The sequence below is a fragment of the Loxodonta africana genome, chromosome 26 (assembly GCF_030014295.1).
Source record: "Loxodonta africana isolate mLoxAfr1 chromosome 26, mLoxAfr1.hap2, whole genome shotgun sequence".
In the NCBI taxonomy this organism is placed as follows: Eukaryota; Metazoa; Chordata; class Mammalia; order Proboscidea; family Elephantidae; genus Loxodonta; species Loxodonta africana.
The window spans coordinates 7,861,371-7,885,138 of NC_087367.1; the positions used below are offsets into that span (position 1 = coordinate 7,861,371).

The following is a 23,768-nucleotide window of genomic DNA, read 5'->3' on the forward strand; positions in this document are numbered from 1 at the left end:
TGACTGTCTATTGCTCTAGTTCGCTGGTTCTCAACCTTTTGTGTGCATCAGTCACCTGGAGGGCTTGCTAGAACACAGGTTTCTGGGACCCACCCTCAGAATTTCTGACTTAGTAGGCCTGGGGTTGGGTGGAAGAATTTGCATTTCTAACAAGCTGCCAGGTGATGGTGATGCTGCTGGTCCAGGGTCATACTTTGAGAATGACTATTCTAGATGATGGTTTTTAAATTATATTTTCTAAGATCCCCAAATTATTTGTACTCTACTTTCTCAAACCATGATATGACATTTGTTCTGTTTCCAATCTCTCTCCTTCCAGTTCTCAGTTCACACCACAAAGAGGGTTCATATCCTAACCCACAAATCTCCTGTGTCATTCCCTGTCCTGAAACTCTTCAGTGGCTCTCCACTGCAGACAGAAGGAGGCACAAACTACCATGACATGCAAGGCTCTTCACAGTTGGACCCCAAACTACCTTTCCAGCCTCAATTTCCAACAGTCGCTGCCATCTGCCTGTGTTCCAGTCACTGATCCTTGAACACACAACTGAGATTCTTTCAACTTACTGCCTTTGTACCTGATATCCTCTTCTCCTGAAATATCCTTACACCAGCTTCTCTTTCTGACACATGTCACCATCCATTCTGTGCGTTGGACATTAGGAATTCCAGAAAGAACAGGACAGACAATCCCTTCCCTTAAGGTATTTTCAATCTTAAGAGGTGTGGCAGACACTGTTGAATGGCCAACCCAACTCCAGTCTTAACCTCCCCTTCTCCCTCACCTTCCTTACCAGTGGCTGGGAAAGCTGACTACAGCTAGGGATGGCCAATGGAATGAACATGGAAGTGTGGTGCAGGACTCTGGGAAAGAGTATCCTTTGCAGACAAAAGGATTAGACCCAAAGCCATCCCTTCCTCCAGCCTTGAGCGTGGGTTTGATGCTTGAAGCTAGGACAGTCATCTGACAACCAGGGGGGTAAGGACAAGAGAATTGGATAGACAGAGTCCTTACAGTGATGAGCAGCTGAGTCAGCACCAACAGCCACTGACCTCCAGCTTCTTTTGATCTGAGAAAGATAAACTCCTATTTGTTGGAGCCACCAGCTTATCAGGTGGTGTTGTCGAGAATATACAGAGCAAAACACACACCAGTTCAACAGTTCCTACCATTAGTGACACTGATCACACTTTTTTCAGTCATGCAGCCATTCTTACCCTCCTTTTCTGAGTTCCTCCACCATTAACATAAACTCACCAGCCGCTAAGCCGACCAGGAGAGGCTCTGCTGTAAGCTACAGTACACGCCTGGAAGAATATCAAATACAGTTTCACTTAGCTGACCCTCAACCTCTCGAGACAGAAATGAAAAAACTTCATGGTGCATCAAAATATTGTTCCTATTTGTTTTAGAAAATAAGTTTATGGTTTATTTTATTTAATTTCCTTGTCCTGATTTTCTAATTGGCTTGATTCACTTAAATTACCTAAATCAATACTTTTTTTTTTTACCTAAAAAGTGCACAGCACAAACCAAAACTCTCTGCACCCATGAATTGAATCCTTAGTATTTATTTGAAAAATACTTCAAAATTTTTATAACTAAAATTTTATCACCATTAAATTTAAATTTAAAATGCACATATCCTTGGACCCATACCAGGAACCAACACTTAAAAAATATTAGCAAAAGCACACCCTTAACGGCAGCGGCTTGGTGCGGGGAGGGTGGCAGGAAGTGCGGTATTTTATTGGTTAGAATTGCCCACACATGGTGCTAAAAAGGAAACCCTGGTGGCGGAGTGGTTAAGAACTACAGCTGCTTAACCAAAAGGTCAGCAGTTTGATTCCACCAGGCAATCCTTAGAAACCGTATGGGGCAGTTCTACTGTCCTATAGGGTTGCTATGAGTCGGAATTGACTCAACGGTAACGGGTTTGGTGGTAATAAAAAGCAGACTGACTTTTCAATGGTTTTCTTGCTCTTTTCAGGTTCTCAACAGACAGTGACAGAGCCCTATGAATGTGTAAGGAAGGTGCAGTGCTTAGAGTGCTCAGCTGCTAACCAAAAGATCAGCGGCGGTTGAAACCCACCAGTCTCTCTGTGGGAGAAAGATGTGGCAGTCAGCTCCCATAAAGATTTACAGCCTTGGAAACCCTATGCGGCAGTTCTACTCTGTCCTGTAGGGTCATTATGAGTTGGAATCGACCTGATGGCAGTGAGTGTGTGGTTTGGTTTTGGACAGACAATGCACCTTGATTGCCTGCACCTGGGCAGATGTCCCTCCTGCCCCACCAGGTACACTGTTGCTGTGTCGCTGCTAGCTGTGCTCTGCTCAGAGTGCTGGCCCCACGCTCTGCAGTGTCAGCTGCCTTCCCTTCCCCAGGCAGCTCTCAGCTAAAAGGTCGCCTCCACAGAAAGCCCTTTCCTGGCCCTCCTGTCTAAAGTTGGAAAGCCACCACTCTCTTTCACAAGACCCTACTCACTTCCTCCGTGGCACCTGCCACTATCTGAAAATGTCTAGTTTATTTATAGTTTGTTTATTGTGGGTCTCACCTGAGAAATTCAGCCTTATCTCTTGCTCACTGCTGTATCCAGGCACCTAGAACAGTGCCTGGCATACATAAAACACCAAAACCCGGGTTACGTGTTGGCACTCTCACCATTTCCACCCCGCCTGGCCCGTTTCCATCCCTGGTTTCAGTCCATCGTTTCCCCGCCCCTCCTTGCCTTCTCTGCTTTGTGTAAATGTGACCGTTTGGATTCTCACAGTTGACTGTTTACGGAAGCACTTTCCTCACAGGTGTTACTGTTTATTTTGTAGGCCAATCTATTATTTGGCCAAAAGTGATCTCTGGGAGTGGTTTCAGTTCGAGTTTAGAAGGGTATCGTAGGGTGATAGTCTAGGGGGTTACTCTAGTCTCTATTGGTCCAGTAAGTCTGGTCTTTTTTAATGAACTTGGCTTTTGTTCTACATTTTTCTCCCATTCTAACTGGGACCTTCTATCGTGTCCCTGGTCAGAGCAGTTGGTAGTGGCAGCCGGGCACCATCTAGTTCTTCTGGTCTCAGGCTAGAAGAGGCTGTGGTTCGCATCGGCCGCTAGTCCTGTAGACTCGTTTCTTCCTTGAGTCTTTGGCTTCCGTCACTCTCCTTTGCTCCAGATGGGAAGAGACCAATAGTTGTGTTATATCTTACGTGGCTACTCGAACGCTTTTAAGCACCCAAATGCTACTCACCAAACTAGGATGTAGAACATTATCTTTATGAACCAAGTTATACCAATTGACGTAGTTGTCCCACGAGACTATGCTCGTAAGCCTTCAAACCAGTTAATCAATCCCACGAGATGTATGAGAATGTCTAGAAGTATCCATACCTGTGCCTCCTATGTGCTTTATTGTTTATATATAAATATATATACACACACACGCCCACAAATGTACCCATATAACCACATACGTATACTCCCATACACCTTCCCACACCCATATAGCATACATATCTATGTACCCACTCACATATTTTTTGCTTGCTATTACTGTTGCAACATTGTGTATGTTATGGCATGTACCTTAGCTGTCCTTTATTGTTGCCTACCTCTTGATGGCTTCATTTACCTTGGTCAAGTTGTACTGACTTCACCTATACCGCCCATTTCTTCTAGGTTTTCAAATTTGTTAGGGTATAATTTTTCATAACAACATTCTGCTATGACCCTCTTTATCTCAGTTTGTTGTAATGTCACCCGTTTCATCTTTTATTTTGGTTATCTGTGTCTTCTCATTTTTTTCCTTGCAAATTTGGCCCGTGGTTTCTCAATTTTATTGATCCTCTCAAAGAACCAACTTCTGGTTTTGTTGATTCTTTCTACTGTTTTTCTATTTTCTGTTTCATTTATTTCTGCTCTGATCTTTACTGTTTCCTTTCTTCTGATGACTGTAGACTTCTTTTGCTTTACCTGCTCTATTTGTTCAAGTTGCTGGGTTCTCTTAGTCATCTAGTGCTGCTATAACAGAAGTACCACAAATGGATGGCTTTAACAAACAGGTTATTCTCTCAGCCTAGGAGGCTAGAAGTCTGAATTCAGGGCGCCAGCTCCAGAAGGCTTTCCCTCTCTCTGATGGGGGGAGGATCCTTGTCATGAATTTTCCCCTGGGTCTAGGAGCTTCTCAGCACAGGGACCCCAGGTCTAAAGGATGCACTCTGCTCCTGGTTGTTCTTGCCTGGTAGTAATGAGGTCCCTCTCCTCTCTGCTGCATTCTCTCTTTTATATCTCAAAAGAGACTGACTCAAGATACAACCTAATCCTGTAGACTGAATCCCACCTCATTAACATAACTGCCTCTAATCCTGCCTCATTAACATCATAGAAGTTGGGATTTACAACACACAGGATAATCACATCAGATCACAAAACGGTGGACAATAAAACAATACTGGGAATCATGGCCTAGCCAAGTTGGCACACATTTTGGGGGGACACAATTCAACCCATAACATGGTTTAACCTATTGATTTTGGTCCCCCCACCCTTTTTTTTTTTTTTTTTTGACATGTGCATTTATTGCTATAAATTTTTCTCTAAGTACTGCTTTTGCTCTGTCCCAGAAGTTTTGGTATATTGTGTCTTCATTCTCATTTGATTCTAAAATTTTTTTTAATTTCATTTTTAAATTTTTCAGTGACCCAATAGTTTCTAAGTAAAGTGTTATTCGGTTTTCACATATTTAATTTTTTTCCTTGCTCTTTCTGTTACTGATTTCTAGTTTTATAACATCATGGTCAGAGGAGATGCTTTATTATGTTGATGCTTTCGAATTTATTGAAGCTATCTTCACGTCCTAGAATATGATTTCTTCTGGAGGACGATCCATGTGTGTTGGAGAAAAATGTGTACTGTGCTGCTGCTGGGTTGTGTGTTGCGTATACGTCTATGAGCCGGTAGACTGTGATGTGTTGCGTATACGTCGTCTATGAGCTGGTAGACCGTGGTGTGTTGTGTATACGTCTATGAGCCGGTAGACTGTGGTGTGTTCTGAATACGTCTATGAGCCGGTAGACTGTGATGTGTTGCGTATACGTCGTCTATGAGCTGGTAGACCGTGGTGTGTTGTGTATACGTCTATGAGCCGGTAGACTGTGGTGTGTTCTGAATACGTCTATGAGCCGGTAGACTGTGGTGTGTTGCGTATACGTCTATGAGCCGGTAGACTGTGGTGTGTTGTGTATACGTCTATGAGCCGGTAGACTGTGGTGTGTTCTGAATACGTCTATGAGCCGGTAGACTCTGGTGTGTTGTGTATATGTCTATGAGCCGGTAGACTGTGGTGTGTTGTGTATACGTCGTCTATGAGCTGGTAGACTATGGTGTGTTGTATATACATCTATGAGCTGGTTGACTGTGGAGGAGGGTGTCATGCCGCTGGTTACCACCGAGAGGGCAGGGGAGGGGAGAAGGAGTGTGCTCCTCTGGTCAATGGCAGTGGACGACAGGGCACACCTGCAGGCTGCAGCCAGCAATCAGGACCTGGCCCTGACCAAATGTCCTTTCCCTTCTTAGACCTGGTTCATGTTCTGCTCACCTTGCTTCACCCTGGGTTTGTCTACACAGTTTCTCTGCCTCTTAGCGGGAATGCTGTGAAGTTGCCTTCCTGTGCTCCCTCCCCGGGGTCACTGATTGTTTTGTCCCAACATGGCCATGCTGCGCCAGGCTGGCTCGGTGGGGGGCACCTCTGATCTGTAATTCTCCTTGCTCACTGTTTTCATTCTGCTTCCTCGTCCAGTGTTTGATCTCATTCTTTGTCCCCTCTTTTGATGCTCAGGCTTCCGGGATTGTCATCTGTATCTGTTTCACTTGGTTTCTCGGGTCTTTGCTGTAGGACAAAGGCATGATGTGTCTGACTAAGCCACCATCTTAGGCTGTCTCACAGTTATTTTGCAGCAGGTAAGCTGACATCAGTTGAAAGCTTCCGAAAAATTGAGATCTTTTAAAAAAAATTTCTTTTTAATAATTTTTATTGTGCTTTAAGTGAAAGTTTACAAATCAAGTCAGTCTCTCACATAAAAACTTATATACACCTTGCTACACACTCCGAATTACTCTCCCCCTAATGATGCAGCCCACTCCTTCCCTCCACTCTCTGTTTACGTGTCCATTTCGCCAACTTCTAACCCCCTCCACTCTCTCATCTCCCCTCCAGGCAGAAGATGCCAACATAGTCTCAAGTGTCTACCTGATCCAAGAAGCTCACTCCTCACCAGCATCCCTCTCCAACCCATTGTCCAGTTCAATCCACGTCTGAAGAGTTGGCTTCGGGAATGGTTCCTGTCCTGGGCCAACAGAAGGTCTGGGGGCCATGACCACGGGGGTCCTTCCAGTCTCAGTCAGACCATTAAGTCTGATCTTATAAGAATTTGGGATCTGCATCCCACTGCTCTCCTGCTCCCTCAGGGGTTCTCTGTTGTGTTTTAAAAATATATTTTATGCTCATATTTTATATTGTAAACCCACTGCCGTCCAGTTGAGTCTGACTTACAGCTACCCCACAGGACAGAGTAGAACTGCCCCATAGGGTTTCCAAGGAGTGCCTGGTAGATTCATACTGCTGACCTTTTGGTTAGCAGCTGTAGTTCTTAACCACTATGCCACCAGGATTTCCATTTTATATTGTAGGTTAACTTTAAGATTATATAAAAACAAATACTAAAAATTATATTTGATTTACTATACTGACTTTTCAGAAGGTAATTAGTGCTGTATTATGCATTTTCTTTTATTAAGTATGATCATCTTACTAAATGCACATACTTAAAATGTAAATTTAAAGACTAAGCATTTAAGCTATTTACTAAAGTTCTGTTACATTCCAAAGGAAAACAAACGACTTAGTGTTGAGGGCTAAAACCTGGTCTATTGTTAGAACTCCAGCTCTACTGTAGACATTTTTCGTGTTTCTTAGCTTCCCATTAATTTATATCAATTAGGTTACACTAAATTTTTTTTCCAAAATTACAGCTTCTCAATGAATTTTTGTTCTCCTAAAAAATGCGCAAGTCATCTGTATTTCATAGAAAATCCAATGGAACCTTTCTGAACAACCCCATCTTTCTATTTGTGTAAGAAGTATCTTGATGATTTAAGTACAAAAATGTCAGCAAAGTGCTTTGAAAGCCTCAGATTGAAAGTCAGGGAAAGCTAGCAACTCTGGTTATATAGAAATTCACGCCAGAGAAATTTTTTTCTAAATTAACATTAAATAACTTTGAATCTGACACTGCCTACTTGTTCACAAAATCCACTGCTCCATTCTAATCCACTGCTGTCACAACAGGAAATCCAAAATAATGGTACTTCATTAAAAAAAAAACTTTGCCATCGAGTCAATTTCAACTCATAGTGACCCTGCAGGACAAAGCAGAACTGTCCCATAGGGTTTCTCCAAGGATCGTCTGGTGGATTTCAACTGCCGACCTTCTGGCTGGCAGCCATAGCTCTTAACCACTGCGCCACCAGGGCTCTAGCAGATGCTGTTTCTTAAAATGTCACACAAATGCTAGATATCTGTGCAAGTGATAAATACAATTATACTGGTGAATACAACTATTCTAATTCCAGCTCTCAACTGTGAACGTTTTAAGCACATTGGAAACCCTATGGGGCAATTCTACTGTGTCCTATAGGGTCGCTATGGGTCGGAACCGACTCAACGGCAGTGGGTTTTATGTCATCGGCTCTGCTGAGAAGCACAGACTCTTATTTGGACAGCATCTTGGAGACCACCAAGTCTAATGTACTATGCAATAAGCTAGACCTTCTACAAAACCCTTGACTTTGATATCTATGCCAGGGGTCAGCAAACTTTCTGTAAAGGACCAGATAGTATTTTAGGGCTTGTGGGTCATCTGGTTTCTGTCACAACCACTTAACTTTGCCATTGGAGCATGAAAACAGTCAAAGACAGCACATAAATGAATGGGCATGGTTGTGTTCCAATAAAGCTTTATTTACCAAACAGGCAGGCAGTGGGCCAGATTCGGCTCGGAGGCCATAGTTTGCTGACCCCCTAATCTAGACTCTTCCTAGTTATTAATAATGTCTGCCTTCAAGGATCAATCCATTTTACCATTAGATAAGTTAGATGCCTTCAAAGGAAAATTCTTCTCAGAGCGAGCTGAAATGAACAACTTTCACCCACCGTTACAACCAGAATTTGTAGCAACAACAGAGAACATCCATCTTTTCCCATCTGTTAATCCTTCAAATATTTGAAGTTGATTATCCTGATTCCTGGAAATATTCTTCTTTCCTGTCTAAATATCTCCAGTGTCTTCAAGCATTCCTTATATCATGACATAGTTTCCCAGGCAACTTAACTCTTAGGATCATCACAGAGTGCACACACTCCAGTCTGGAATGATCCTTTCAAGTGCAGACTGCAGATATATGTCATATTTTTTTTTTTTTAAAGTAGCAATCAAGGTGCAATTTTAATTTTAGAACTGGCTCGACTGTCTCCAAATAATGCACTTACAAATAGTTTTAGTTTTTTTGTTTTGTTTTGTTTAGAAAATTACCGTTTAGTCTTTAAGTCTAACATACTATGCAATGAGCTAGACCTTCTACAACACCCTTGACTTTGGTATCTGTGCCAGGGGTCAGCAAACTTTTCCTGTAAAGGATCAGACAGTAAATATTTTAGGGCTTGTGGGTCATCTGCTTTCTGTCACAACCACTTAACTTTGCCACTGGAGCATGACAGCAGTCAGAGACAATATACGTAAAAGAATATTTTGTGTAGATACAGTGAAAGCCCTATGTCCACTGTCATAGCTGTGTACATTAATTCACAATGATTACCAAGAAACAGAAAACATTGTTTAATTTTGCAAAAAAAAAAAAGCAGAGCTGTGGTTTAACGCAACAATAGATTTAAAATGGTTCCTAAGCATCAAAAAATGTTGGCAGAACTTACCTCTAAAATTGGAATCATATAGTGCAATTTGCAAAAGAAAGCCATCAGTCATTCTTTCCAAGAAAATGAAACTCAGAAGGGGAAGAAAAGGAATGCACACATGTGCACCGTGCCCTGGGATGCTGCGGGCTTGTCCACAATACCAGAGAGGGGCTGCTGTGCTCAAAGCCAGGCCACCCCTAAATGAGGGTCCCGTTGTATGCCACATGGCCACAACTTGGGAAGAAATCACACCTGTGTTTTTAAAGACAATTTAACTCTGATTTCCACCCTTTGATATCGTAGCATTCTTTAGACGAAAAAAATAGAAGAAAATAAGGCAATATTTCTATAGCTACAAATGCACCACGTTGAGCCCAGTCTTACAGCCTATTTCTGTACACCTCCTATTATGGTTTAATTTTCTGATAACTCAGTACCTTAAATAGTATACTGCATAGAATCGATGCTAAAGGAAGAACAGGTTCGTTCTTTAAAATGTAAATATTTATTTGTAATAGCTGTCATAATTTTACAATGTTTGCTTAGCTTAATTTACATTTTCCAGTGTCCTATCTTCTTTGTCTGACTTGCTTCTCACGGTGCAAGCCCTCCCTGGATAATCCCATCCATGCTCACGGCTTCAAACACCATCCACATACCGATGACAACCAAATTCACTTCTCTAGCCCAATGTCTCCGCAGAGATAACCCCTATAGCTAAGAACCTACAGCATTTCCACCTAGACAGTCCACCTGCCAGTGAAAGATGGCTCACCACTGGCTATATGATGATAAACCAAAAAACCGATTGCCATTGAATCAATTCTGACTCACAGCGACCTTAGAGGACAGAGTAGAACTACCTCATAGGTCAATTTCCAAGGCTGTAATCTACACAGGAAGAGTCCTGGTAGTGCAGTGGTTAATGCAATTGACTGCAAATGGATAGATTGGCAGTTCGGACCTACCAGCAGCACCACGGGAGAAAGTGTGGCAGCTGGCTTCTGGAGAGACGTACAGCCTTAGAAACCCTGTGGGGTCGTTATGTAAAGATTAACCCACTGCCACGTCTTTCTTCCGCATACAGTGATAGGTAACAAGAACAAGACGCTATGAAATAGGAACAAAACACAGCAGCAGAAACCAAACATTCAAAGGAAGGTTGGACATCAAAGTTGAGGCAATGTTCCTGATAATTAAGTCTGGAATACCGGTAAGAAAAGTTGAAAATCAGAGGATCAGATCCACGTAGGGGGCAGAAGAAAAAGAGAACTGTGGGAAGGAAACTGTCAAAGACAGACCATTCTCCTCCAAGACCCCAGCATCTAACGTGAAATTAAAGCACACACGAAGGCAGAAGATTGTGAAAATACGCAACAAGAGGGGTAAATTGAACACCAAAAAAGCTTTCTGAGAGAAGAAAAAAAAAACGTTTTAACTTGCAGTCGCTTGCATGTGAGTGACACCGAATCTCTCAACTGCAACCCTAGCCGCTATGGAACCACGCCTTCAAACTTCTGAGGGGGAGATTATTTTTAATCCAGGATTTTATACTCCAACCGTCAATCAGGAAGAAGGGCAAATGAGGGAATGTAAGGATGAAAGCTTTTTTCCTCTGTGCCCCGTTCCTAAGGAAACCAATGGAGAATTGCGCTTCAGCAAAGCCAGGGAATAAGCCAGTGAAGATGAAAACATAGGACTGAGGAAACAAAAACCTCCTCAACAGGAAACGGGCACCGGGACGTGCAGAACGATGGCCGTGCTGTGACCGAGAAGGAGGCTGGAGAGGAAGACAGGCCTCCCAGGAAAAGTGCAGCTCACGGTTACGTGATGCACTTTGACATTTGAAAGTAGATGGGTTGTGGGGTTTAGAAAACCGTATGCATATGGATACAGAGTTGCTGTTAGAGAAACATACTAAACTACTGGACTGAAAAACATGAAATTGTTATTTTGTAGGTCAAAAAAAATCAGTAAGGGTTTTGAAAAATATGATTTAGCAAACTTGATGTAATGGACATACACAGAACACTACGCCTGACAAGTACAGAACAGACTTTCTTCACAAGACATACAGAACTTTTATAAAAATCAGAAACCAGACAGGGATGCCCCCTATTGCTATTATTATTCAACATTGTTTTGAAAGGTCTAGCAAATGAAATAAACAATGGGGAAGAAAAAGATACATTATTTTTGCTGATGACATAATTGTATACTTAGATACCACCATCCGTCTGTCTGTCGTACTGTGGTGGCTTGCCTGTTGGCAGTGATGCCACCCATGTTTGAAATACCAGCTGCGTCACCCATGGTGGACAGATTTCAGCGGAGCTTTGGTGGAAAGGTCTGGTTATCTACTTCCAAAAATTAGCCCATGAAAACCTTATGGGCCACAATATAGTACCGTGTAATACAGTGCTGAAAGGTGGGACCCCAAAGTCGGAAGGCAGTCAAAACACACAGCCATTACAACAATGTACTTGAACACGCCACCAATGGTGGAAACGGTGCAGGACCCACAGTGTTTTGTTTTATTGTACATGGAGTCACCCTGAATTGGTGACTGCTTGACGGCAGCTAACAACAACATACCTAGAAAATCTAGGGGACCATAGTTTAAAAAAAAAAAAAACTAGTTCAATGAAGATATTGGTAACTCTATAAGATAAACATACAAAAGTCATTCGGCTTTCTCTGTTCTAGCATAAGCACCTAGAGACAGAAATAAGAAAAATATTCCATGTGCCATCTCGTTAGCAGGAGAGCAGCCAGGAGTACACAGCAAGGTGTACACAACTTTTTGTATGAGACACTGAATTGATTTGTAAACTTTCCCTTAAAGCACAATAAACCAAAAAAGACAAGAAAAATATTCCATACACAATAATGAAAAAGGCAATAAAATGCTGAGAAGTAAACTTTGCAAGAAAAGCACAAACCTATATGAACAAACCAAAAAGTCACATTTAAGAATAAATATTAAAATCCAAGTAAATGAAAAGATACCTACATTCTTAATACCATTAAAAAGTCGATTCCCTTAATATCATAAAAATGCCCAATAGAGAAGCAAAAATAATCATGGGATCCTAGAAGAGAAAAAGAACCGGAGGTAAAAACTGAGGCAACCTGAATGAAACACAGAGGTTAATCGGAACATACCAGTACCGGTTCATCAGCTCCAACAACCATATCACACCAATGTCGTTGTTGTTGTTGTTAGGTGCCTTCAAATTGGTTCGAACGCAAGGCGACCCTATGCACAACAGAACGAAACGGTGCCCGGTCCTGTGCCATCCTTACAATCATTGTTATGTTTGAGCTCATTGTTGCAGCCACTGTGTCAATCCACCTCATTGAGGGTCTTCCTCTTTTCCACTCACCCTGTACTCTGCCAAGCATGATGTCCTTCTCCAGGGACTGATCCCTCCTGACAACATGTCCAAAGTATGTAAGATGTACTCTTGCCATCCTTGCCTCTAAGGAGCATTCTGGCCGTACTTCTTCCAAGACAGATTTGTTCGCTCTTTTGGCAGTCCATGGTATATTCAATATTCTTTGCCAACACCACAATTCAAAGGTGTCAATTCTTCTTCAGTCTTTCTTATTCATTGTCCAGCCTTCACATGCATATGGTGCAATACAAAATATCATGGCTGGGGTCAGGCGCACCTTAGTCCTCAAGGTGACATCTTTGCTCGTCAACACTTTAAAGAGGTCCTTTGCAGCAGATGTGCCCAATGTAATGCGTCTTTTGCTTTCTTGACTGCTGCTTCCGTGGCTGTTGATTGTGGATCCAAGTAAAACGAAATCCTTGAAAACTTCAATCTTTTCTCTGTTTATCATGATGTTGCTCATTGGTCCAGTTGTGAGGATTTTTGTTTTCTTTATGTTGAGGCGAAACCCTGGTGGCGTAGTGGTTAAGTGCTACAGCTGCTAACCAAAGGGTCGGCAGTTCGAATCCGCCAGGTGCTCCTTGGAAACTCTATGGGGCAGTTCTACTCTGCCCTATAGGGTCGCTATGAGTTGGAATCGACTCAATGGCACTGGGTTTGGTTTTGGTTATGTTGAGGTGCAATCCATATTGAAGACTGTGGTCTTTGATCTTCATTAGTAAGTGCTTCCAGTCCTTTTCACTTTCAGCAAGCAAGGCTGTATCATCTGCATAACGCAGGTTGTTAATGAGTCTTCCTCCAATCCTGATGCTGAGTTCTTCTTCATATAGTCCAGCTTCTCGAATTATTTCCTCAGCATACAGATTGAATAGGTATGGTGAAAGGATACAACCCTGATGTACACCTTTCCAGACTTTAAACCAATCAGTATCCCCTTGTTCTGTCCAAACAACTGCCTCTTGATCTATGTAAAGGTTCCTCATGAGCACAATTATGTGTTCTGGAATTCCCGTTCTTTGCAATGTTATCCATAGTTTGTTATGATCCACACAGTTGAATGCCTTTGCATAGTCAATAAAACACAGGTAAACATCCTTCTGGTATTCTCTGCTTTCAGCCAGGATCCATCTGACATCAGCAATGATATCCCTGGTTCCATGTCCTCTTCTGAAACTGGCCTGAATTTCTGGCAGTTCCCTGTCAATATACTGCTGCAGCCATTTCTGAATGATCTTCAGCAAAATTTTGCTTGCGTGTGATCTTAATGATATTGTTCTATAATTTCCACATTCAGTTGGATCACCTTTTTTGGGAGTAGGCGTACATATGGATCTCTTCTAGTCAGTTGGCCAGGAAGCTGTCTTCCATATTTCTTGGCATAGACGAGTGAGCACCTCCAGCACTGCATCTGTTTGTTGAAACATCTCAATTGGTATTCCATCAATTCCTGGAGCCTTGTTTTTCGCCAATGCCTTCAGAGCAGCTTGGACTTCTTCCTTCAGTACCATTGGTTCCTGATCATATGACACCTCTTGAAATGGTTGAATATCGACTAATTCTTTTTGGTATAATGACTCTGTGTATTCCTTCCATCTTCTTTTGATGCTTCCTGCATCATTTAATATTTTCCCCACAGAATCCTTCACTATTTCAACTCGAGGCTTGAATTTTTTCTTCAGTTCTTTCAGCTTGAGAAACGCCAAGTGTGTTCTTCCCTTTTGATTTTCCATCTCCAGCTCTTTGGACATGTCATTATAATACTTTACTTTGTCTTCTTGAGATGCCCTTTGAAATCTTCTGTTCAGTTCTTTTACTTCATCAGTTCTTCCTTTTGCTTTAGCTGCTCAACGTTCTAAAGCAAGTTTCAGAGTCTCCTCTGACATTCACCTTGGTCTTTTCTTTCTTTCCTGTCTTTTCAATGACCTCTTGCTTTCTTCATGTATAGGGTCACTATGAGTCGGAATCAACTCGATGGAAATGGGTTCACACTAATGTAGACCCTCAGTAATGGGGGACACTGGGTGAGAACTACATCACAGTAACGTAGACCCTAAGTAACGGCGGACACTGGGTGAGAACTACACCACACTAACGTAGACCCTCAGTAATGGGGGACACTGGGTGAGAACTACATCACAGTAACATAGACCCTAAGCAATGGTGGACACTGGGTGAGAACTACACCACACTAACGTAGACCCTCAGTAATGGGCGACACTGGGTGAGAACTACATCACACTAACATAGACTCTCAGTAATGGGGGACACTGGATGAGGAGTACATGGGAACTCTCTCTACTATCTTAAAAAAATTTTTTGTAAAACTATAACTGCTCTCAAAGAAAAAACAAAGTTTACTTTAAAAAAAATGTATTTGTGAGATTATCAAGGAGTTTCTTTAAAAAACACAAACATAATGTAATATAATTCCAGTTAAATGGATAAAATTATCTTAAAGTTTATAGAGAAAGTAAGTGCCTAGGAAAGAAGATAAATGACTGAAGAAGAATTGTGAGAAGAAATATACTACAAAACCACTGTAATTTAGTCAACATAGGGTACTGGAATAGGACTAGATAAACACATCAATCCGTGGAACGCAATAGGGAATCCAGAAGTCATATCCTGTTTATATGAGATGTTACTATATGACAAAAGTATACTTTGATTCAATGGGAAGAAGAGCAATTATTTAATAAATGGTGCTGGCAGAACTGGCTATGCACCTGGTCGAACACAGTCAGTCCCTTATCACATATTATAAATAAAAACCAAATTCTAGATGGAGTAAATGCTTAAATGTAATAAATAAAGCATCATAAAGTTAGAAGGAAACCTAGGGGACAGCACTTACATCTGTTTCTTAACCAGAAAGAAAAGATAGCCATATGTGTGTTTATAAAAATTAAAAATAATTCACATTACAAAAGCTATTATAAACAAAATTGACAGGCTAATTATAGATCTGTGAAAACATGTGCAGAGAGATAAGAGATAATGGGTTAATAATCGTCACTAATATACAAAGAGCTCTTAAAAATTGGCAAGAGACCAGCAATCCAATGGAAAAATGGATAAAAGATGTGAAAAAGAGCTTCTCGAGAATAGGTCCATAGCCACAAACACGAGATGCTCCAACTAACTAGTAATTAGAGAAATGCAAATTATAGTAAAAAACAATGTCATTCTACATCCAGTGAGGTGAAAAAAAAAAAAATAAAGAGCAATAATTCCAATTGCTGATCATATACAGAAAAAAAATGTACATGGTTCAGAGCTGTTTTGGAAAGCGGTCTGATATTTCTAAGTTCAGGATAAGGAGATACTTCAACCAATAAATCACACTTCTTGGAATCTATCCCACAAAGATAAAATCACCAATAAAATTTTTATTGCAGCATTGCTCTTACTGCAAAAAACAAGAAACGAACTGAATTCTCAGCAATAAGGTAATAAATAAAGGTATGTCCACACTGTGGAATATTAAAAAAAACAAATTAGAGCGATACCATTTGACGCAGAGGGACGTCCCTGGGGGTATTTTTGAACGGTAAAAATCAGATGCACACAGCAATTCGACCGTTTCTACGCCAGCTATTTAGTGACACTGATTACATTCTTTGGGTTGTGCAACCATTCTCATCCTCTTTTGCTGAGTTGTTCCTCCCCCATTAACATAAATTCACTCCGCCTAAGGTTCCTATCTAAGTTGCTGTTGTCAATTTGATCCCAGATAGATAGTATGTTTTGCTGTGTATATTCTCAATGACAACAAAATAAATGAAACTTACCAAAAAAAAAGGTAAGATGCAGAGAAGTGAATACACAGTGATTCCATGTTTACAAAGCAAGTCTTACTTTGGTGAAGGGTAAGATAGTCGACAATACTGGGGAAGTCAGTACAACCTGACCAAGGCAAAATCAGAGAAGCTTCATAGACACATCCAGACTCCCTTGAGGGACCAAATTACTGGGCTGAGGACTGGAGACCATGGTCTCGGAAGACATCTAGCTCAATTGGCAGAACATAGTTTATAAAGAAAACGTTCTACATCCTACTTTGAGTAGCGTCTGGGGTCTTAAGAGTTTGTGAGTGGCCATCTAAGATACTCCACTGGTCCCACCCCATCTGAAGCAAGACAGAATGAAGAAAACCAAAGACACAAGGGAAAGATTAGCCCAAGGAACTAATGGACCACAACTACGACAGCCTCCACCAGACTGAGTCCAACACAACTAGATGGTGCCCGGCTACCTCCACCGGCTGCTCTGACAAGGATCACAATAGAGGGTCCCAGATAGAGCCAGAGAAAAATGTAGAACAAAATTCTAACCCACAAAAAAAACCCCAGTTTCTGATCTGACAGAGGCTAGTGAAATCCCAAGAGGATGGCCCCTGGGCACCCTTTTAACTCAGTACTGATGTCACTCCTGAGGTTCACCCTTCAGCCAAAGATCAGACAGGCCCATAAAACAAACAATAATACCCGTAGCTCAACCATGTATATGAGACTAAATGAGCACACCAGTCGGCCAGTGGGAAGGACGAGAAGGCAGGAGGAGACAGGAAAGCTGGACCATGGAAATGGGGAACCCAAGGTTGAGAAGGGGAGAGAGCTGACACATCACGGGGTTGGCAGCCAAGGTCACAAAACAATATGTGAATTAATTGTTTAATGAGAAGCTAATTTGCTCTGTAAACCTGCACCTAAAGCAGAATAAAAAAATAAATAAAAAGCAAACATTGATCAAAAACCCTGTAAATGTACATGTGCACTTCAGTGAGTTTGTGTGTGTGTGCACGTGTGTGTGTGTGTCTGTGAATAAGGGAACATAAACACAAACACGAAAAGATGCATACCAGGTTATTTAGGATAGATTACTGGGAGGCAGGAGAATGCAGGAGTTGAAAGGAAAAAATGAGCAGTATGTATAAGGAGCCCTGGTGGTACAGTGGTTAAGCACTCAGCTAGCTGCTAACTGAAAGGTCTGTGGTTCGAACCTGCCAGCCACTCCACGGAAGAAAGATGTGGCAGTCTGGTTCTATAAAGACTTACAACCTTGGAAACCCTATGGGGCAGTTCTACTCTGTCCTATAGGGTCGCGATGAGTCGGAATTCACTCAATTGCAAAGGGTTTCGTATGGCATGATGCCATTAAGGTTCAGTAAATTAATCTAAACCCTGCTATAATGTGGATAAGAATATAACATGAGTGGCACAGGCACCACCCTCCACATAGTCCCTGTGTTCAGACGGCCTCATAATCATTCCATGCTTCCTCTATCAAAGGATCAGTTCTGCACAAGTTCAGCTTCACAAGCTTTTCTTCTGTGTGTTTTGTGACAATCCTCCTGAAAAATAGTATTTTTCATGAACTGTGACCCACGTTTTATGAAATTAAATTGTGTACCCCACTTTTTGAGTTCAGGTGTGGTTTTAACACACATACACACAAGTATGTACCTAACATAAAGAACTTAGAAAAAATAAGGCGTTGTTGGGATGTCCGTAAAATGAAGAAAAAAAAAAATCATGTTATAGAAAAATATGCATGAAATGTTCTATTGCAGTAAAAATAAGTGAAACTCTAATTCTGGATAAATATTTTTAAGTGCAAGAGAAAACTGTGGAAAGTATTCACGGAGTCATTTGCACAGATTACATACAGGGCAGGGGGCAGAGAGGAAGGGGAAGATTACTAACTATCCCTTTATATCTCTCTGTATTATATTGCCTCACTTATTACCAAAAAGCAAAAAAGTATTACTTGTGAAATCTGAAAACTTTCAGTAATGAAAACCAAACCCATTGCCATCAAGTCGATGCCAACTCAAAGCGACTCCATAGAACAGAGCAGAACTGCCCCACAGAGTTTCCAAGTAGCGCCTGGTGGATTCGAACTGCCGACCTTTTGCTTAGCAACTGTAGCTCTTAACCACTACGCCATCAGGGTTTCCTAAGTAATGAAAATCAAGATAAATTCATCAATAATACAAAATACATTGGGTATAAAAATTAGTACCTCCCTCACAGGATCGGTTGTGAAGATCAAATGAGATAACTGAGGTAAAGCGCTTAGCATACTATCCAATACATTGTAAATGCTCAATGAATGTTAGCTGTTTTTATTTAAAAAAAAAAAAAAAAAGGCTACAGAGAGCAGTAGAAATTACAAAGCTGAAAATACAAGGTCTTTGAAAACGATGTCATGTACACAGGGCACTTTTTTCGTAAATACTACTGAATCTGGTCTCCTTGGGCTGCAAGGACACATATTATGTAACTGTAGAGCTCATTAAACACACTTTGATTGACAGTAAAAATCAAATTAAAACGAGTTGCCACCATTGAGTTGACCCTGACTCATGGTGGCCCTCTGTGTGTCAGAATAGAACGGTGCTCCACAAGGTTTTCAATGACTGATTTTTTCAGAAGTAGATCACCAGGCCCTTCTTCCAAAGCATCTCTGGGTGGACTCAAACCTCCAACCTTTTGCTTAGCCATCAAAGGCATTAACCGTTCGCATCACCCAGGGACTTCAAAAATAAAATTACAACTAAGCAAATACGGCGCTTAATCAAAAGGAAATAGCTATTTTTTTTTGCCTTGAAGGCTACCTTAACAACTTCAAGACCCACCCTAAGGGACTGTGGTTCTCATCATGACCACTTCTGATGAGAAATACCTGGGCCCCGAGCACTTCTCCACGTTGGAGGAGACTTAACAGGACACAACGTGTATAGACTAGAAAGTGATGCTAGCTGCTCTTCTTGAGGGCCTGGTCAAGTGGGAAATCCATTCCTAAAAGTAGAAATTCCGCTGCCAACTCTGAGAATTTCTGTGCTGGCCTGCCTTCAAAGATGCTGGTTTAGTTGTACTCCCCAAACTGAATATGGCCCATCAGTGGAATTCTTACTGCTCAACAAAACGTTACAGTAATTCATACACTGCGTGCGTGTGTTGTTAGTCTTACTACTTACATGGAATTGACCTTCTCTTCGGGGCCTTGCACCTGGCCTATCACAGTGCCTTTGCCGGTGTTCTTCACCCAACCAACCACTCCTATTTTCTTCGCTTCACTTTCCGCATACTGATTTCAGGAGAAAACAAGAGAGACGAGGCCCATCCTCAAAAGTCTGAATTCATAACATAGTCAATTTTCACATTCAAAGAATTCTCATCTAATAGCCATTTCTTTTTCTAAAATATAGTCTATGCCAAAAATTGTGCGCCTGGTCTACGATATCGCCTCTATTTACAAGAACCTTCAATTAAATGGAGCCCTGGCGGCACAGTGGGTAAGAACTTGGCTGCTAACCAAAAGGTCAGCAGTTTATATCCACCAGCCACTCCATCGAAACCCTATGGGGCAGTTCTACTGCGCCCTATAGGATTTTGTTGTTCTTCTTCTTAAATTACACTATCAGTAAAGACAAGCAAATTATGAGAAAATAAACTGATAGTGGGAATTAGTTCAGAAAATGGCTCCCATGATGTGTTTTGAGAACCGGAAATTCGACTGCACTGCCCTCACGCCAGCCAACACTAAATTACACTATTAACCTGGGTTCCAAATGATCACTTCAAGATTCTCAATGACTGAGGAGAAAATCCAAAATGATCAATACAAAGTATTGATAGGCAGAAACACAGACTAAAACATTCTGAAATTTGTAACAAAAATGAGAGAAAATCATTTTAATTAAAAAATTAAACTAGCCAGAACATCAGCCTAGACATGTTCCCGTATACAGTGATTTTAAGATTTAAAAAATTCTGATGTTTTCTGTTGGTTCTGGACTTGCCGCAGAAATGTTATAACCGACTATGGGTAAATTTATTTATCTTATTACCCTTAAAAGTTTTTTTTTTTTAATTCTTTTTCTTGGTTCCAAATTCAGTTATGCTGCTTGAAAATGAAAAATGAGCAACATTTTTATTTTTATAACTACATTATGCTAAGATTATTGTTGATCTAGTCTGTTGTTAGGTGCTGTTGAGTCGCTTCTGACTCATAGTGACCCTATAGGACAGAGCAGAACTGTCCACAGGGTTTCCAAGGTGCGCCTGGTAGATATGAACTGTTGACCTTTTGGTTAGCAGCCAACTCTTAACCACTGTGCCATCAGGGCTCCGATCTAGTCTAGTAGAGCTTTTTTAAGATATGCTCTTCTCCTGTTTGGAGACCAGAATGATCAAGTTCTCTGTAATCCGTATCCCAAACTGAATGAAGCAACGCAAATCCAAATGGTTACAGCTAAAAATGACATAGAGTTGGTTCTGAAGATAATTCGGATATTAATGAAAAAGGAGATATCTGAATTGCAGTGGTGCACGTGGACTGGTTCAAAACACGGAGACCTTACTGGTGGCAACATGTTATAACTCTCAGAGGTTGGGAACCATAGGCCCAATCTACTAACTCCCAACTCAGATAGCAGGTGAGAACATATGACACAATTAACTTTTAGGAAGGGGGTATATCAAAAAATAAAAGCTAAAAACATAACAGGGAATTTGAATATCTAAAACCCCAGGAACCACTTCCTTAGTCAACACTAGCATTTTCTGATTTGCAACGTGATGTACAGATCCTCGCCTGGAGGATTTGTGCCCCACAGCATATGTGGAAGATTCCACACTTTGTACTCAACACACCTAATCAAAGTGTTGGTTTGAACCACCCCAAGAGAAGTACTTTTGAAATTCATAGAAAAAAACTAGGAAGACTATCATGTTCTCAATAAACTATCTTTTAAAGGTAGTTTTAATAAAAATCTCAGTCAGTAAATTGAAAGAAATACATGCATTTCTTCATTTACTATCAGGGAAAGAAAATAAGCGGTAGTCTAGCGCTAAGTAGAAAACTGCTCTGTCATTACCATTGGAACTAACCGTGAAAAAACAAAAAAGAATAGAGTATTGACTTACCATTCTGAAGCAAACACCTGCAAGAAAGATAAAAAAAAGAAATGTCAGCTTATCTACCTTTAAAAAAATATGTTTCCTGACTTAACTTTCATCTGATTTACTAAATAGTAAGTAAATAAAATGAACAAAACTTCTAATATCAGAATGTTTTCAGAAGAGGTTTTTTTTGTTAGTTTGTTTTTTAAAATTATGTTCTTTTAAAATGAAAAGAGAAATGGAAGGCTTTTTTGGAAAAAAATAGTAACATTCTGAAACCAATCTTTAATGAAATGCTGAACTATATATTCATTGTTTTAAAGTGCTAAATAAAACAAAATGCTTGTTATAAAGATGCTGAGTGTATTTGACATAAAGTTTACCAATACTCAGCTTTTAGAATTTCTTCTTTAAATTTAAATTTAAATGTAAAAAGCATTTCTGTTTTTATCTTATTTTAGTTATAGAATCCATAAAGCACACATTGTGAAATGATCTGCTTGACCTCAACTTGGTTTCTGAAGCCTCGATACTAATGGGAATTGTTTAACTAAAATGGAAATGACTTTTGGAATCTCTACAGTGTCGATTTCATTATGTTCACGCTTAGAACCGTACAGGTCGGGTAGCATTGTTGGGTCGTCCTCATGTTTCCTCTCTCTGGACTGCGGTAGCCCGGGCTGTTGCCTACTGGCCAACTGCCAGGGTATCTAACACCTTGGTAACCCAACCTGCAAAATCATGGAAGCTCTATCTTAGAAGAAGTCAAGAGTGCTATGGGATTTCATATCCTGGGTTGTTTGTGACCTCACACTGACACAGAGAGAAGTGGGCTTAAAGGTAGGGATAAAGCAAGTGCAAAGCTGGCTGCAAACGCAAGTATCAGAAATGTGTGTTTATGATGCGGATTCTTTCAGGCAAAGGGAAGTCCCCCCTGCATCTCCCCTGGGAACTGCAGCAATGACCCTGAATAACAGACCTCAGGTCATTTCCAAAAATTGCGATTTGAAAAACTCTTGACCCAAAAGGATGCATAGAACAGGCTTCTTTGCAATGGAGATGCCCAACCTGTGTTCCTACCCAAGGGTATGTTAAAATGGGCCTAAGTAAAGAGACATCAGGAACGGGGCAGCTGCAGAAATACAGAGCCCATCAGTACCTACTGCAACTTAGCTCTTGTTCCCATCCAGACCACTAAGGAAACATGGAAATTTGCTTTCTACTGCCCAACAAGCCAAATGACAAGTCAAAAAAAAAAAAAAGAAATCAATTTAGAGGACTGGATGTAGCAATTAAAAATACATTGCAAATGGATAAGCAACTGCGGTAGGCCCATACAACGGAGTTCTACTCAGCAATAAAAAGGCATGAGGCAACAACATCCATGAACCACAGGTGCCCTATGCCCCGTGAAAGAAGCCAGACTCGCATATAATGTGTCATTCCATGTTCTGGATAAGGAAGAACTTCGGGACCAGAGTTCTGATCAGCGGTTGCCAGGAGCTGGAAGTGGGGAGCAAGGACTGACGCGGCAAAGAGACATGAAGAAGGTTTTTGGGGTGATGGGAATACCTTGATTGTTGTAGTGATTACACAGCTGTATACATCGTTCAAAACTCACTGAATAGACACTAAAAAGGGTAACTATTACAAAATGTACATTAAACCTCATTTTTTTTTAATTAGAAAAGAAAAATAATAAATAACCGCTGGAAAAATCACAAGGGATAGATCGAAACCATCTCCAGAGAGACCAAAATATATCTGCTTCTACAAACAGCAATTGAGCCTAGTTAAGAAAACACAGAAAGAATAATTTTATGTTGTTTTATCAAATAAGAGATGTCATTTGTTTCCTAATGATAGTGTGTTGTGGTACCAAAGGAATATGAAGAAAAAGAGCAGTAATGCAATCAAGACAGGACAGTATCACAAATGGAATCTTTATAGGGCTATAAAAATATTTTAAAAGAGACATGTAAAATGTGGAGGAATGATAAGTGGGAAGTACTGATCTGAAGGGGAATCAGAAAGGCGATCTGTTATATAGATGGAGGGAAAGATACTAGCTAGTAGGTATAAAAGGAATTGTCAGAAAATGTAAGGTCAACCAGGCCATGCAGAAGAGAGAACCATAGAAAAGTCTGCAGTCTTCCTAGGTTAAAAGAGAGGGGATCCCAGGCAACAGTAAGACACTAACCAAGCAGGGTTGAAGACGCTGGTCAAAACTTTATTGTGCATATTCCCTTCTAGGCTACTCAACAGTGAATGCTCCCGTAGGATATTAGCCCTATGAGAAGAAAGCACAAACAACTGAAGTGAGCAGAAATTAGAAGTGGGGCCATATGTGGTCAAGCCCCTTCCTCTTCAAAGAGGGGTCTACAGACTGACAACACCAGCATCCAGAGAGTTCGCTACCAGATCCTTGGGTCCCATCACAGTTCTACTGAACAGAAGCTCTAGACGCAGGGTCCATGACAGCAGTGGTGGGTCAGTGGTAAAACAT

The 23,768-nt window shown here is 40.9% G+C and overlaps 1 protein-coding gene across 1 annotated transcript in view; it reads right to left on the reverse strand.

The window, feature by feature from the left end:
- The window catches only part of ACYP2 (acylphosphatase 2), a 145,989-nt gene that overhangs the window by 115,188 nt on the left and 7,033 nt on the right, over window positions 1–23,768 (reverse strand). Inside the window, exons 2-3 of the mRNA XM_064277087.1 lie at window positions 21,287–21,303; window positions 19,336–19,445 (exon numbers count right to left, since the gene is read on the reverse strand). Of these exons, the coding sequence (XP_064133157.1) occupies window positions 19,336–19,445; window positions 21,287–21,303 (127 nt within the window). The remainder of the gene's footprint in view (window positions 1–19,335; window positions 19,446–21,286; window positions 21,304–23,768) is intronic.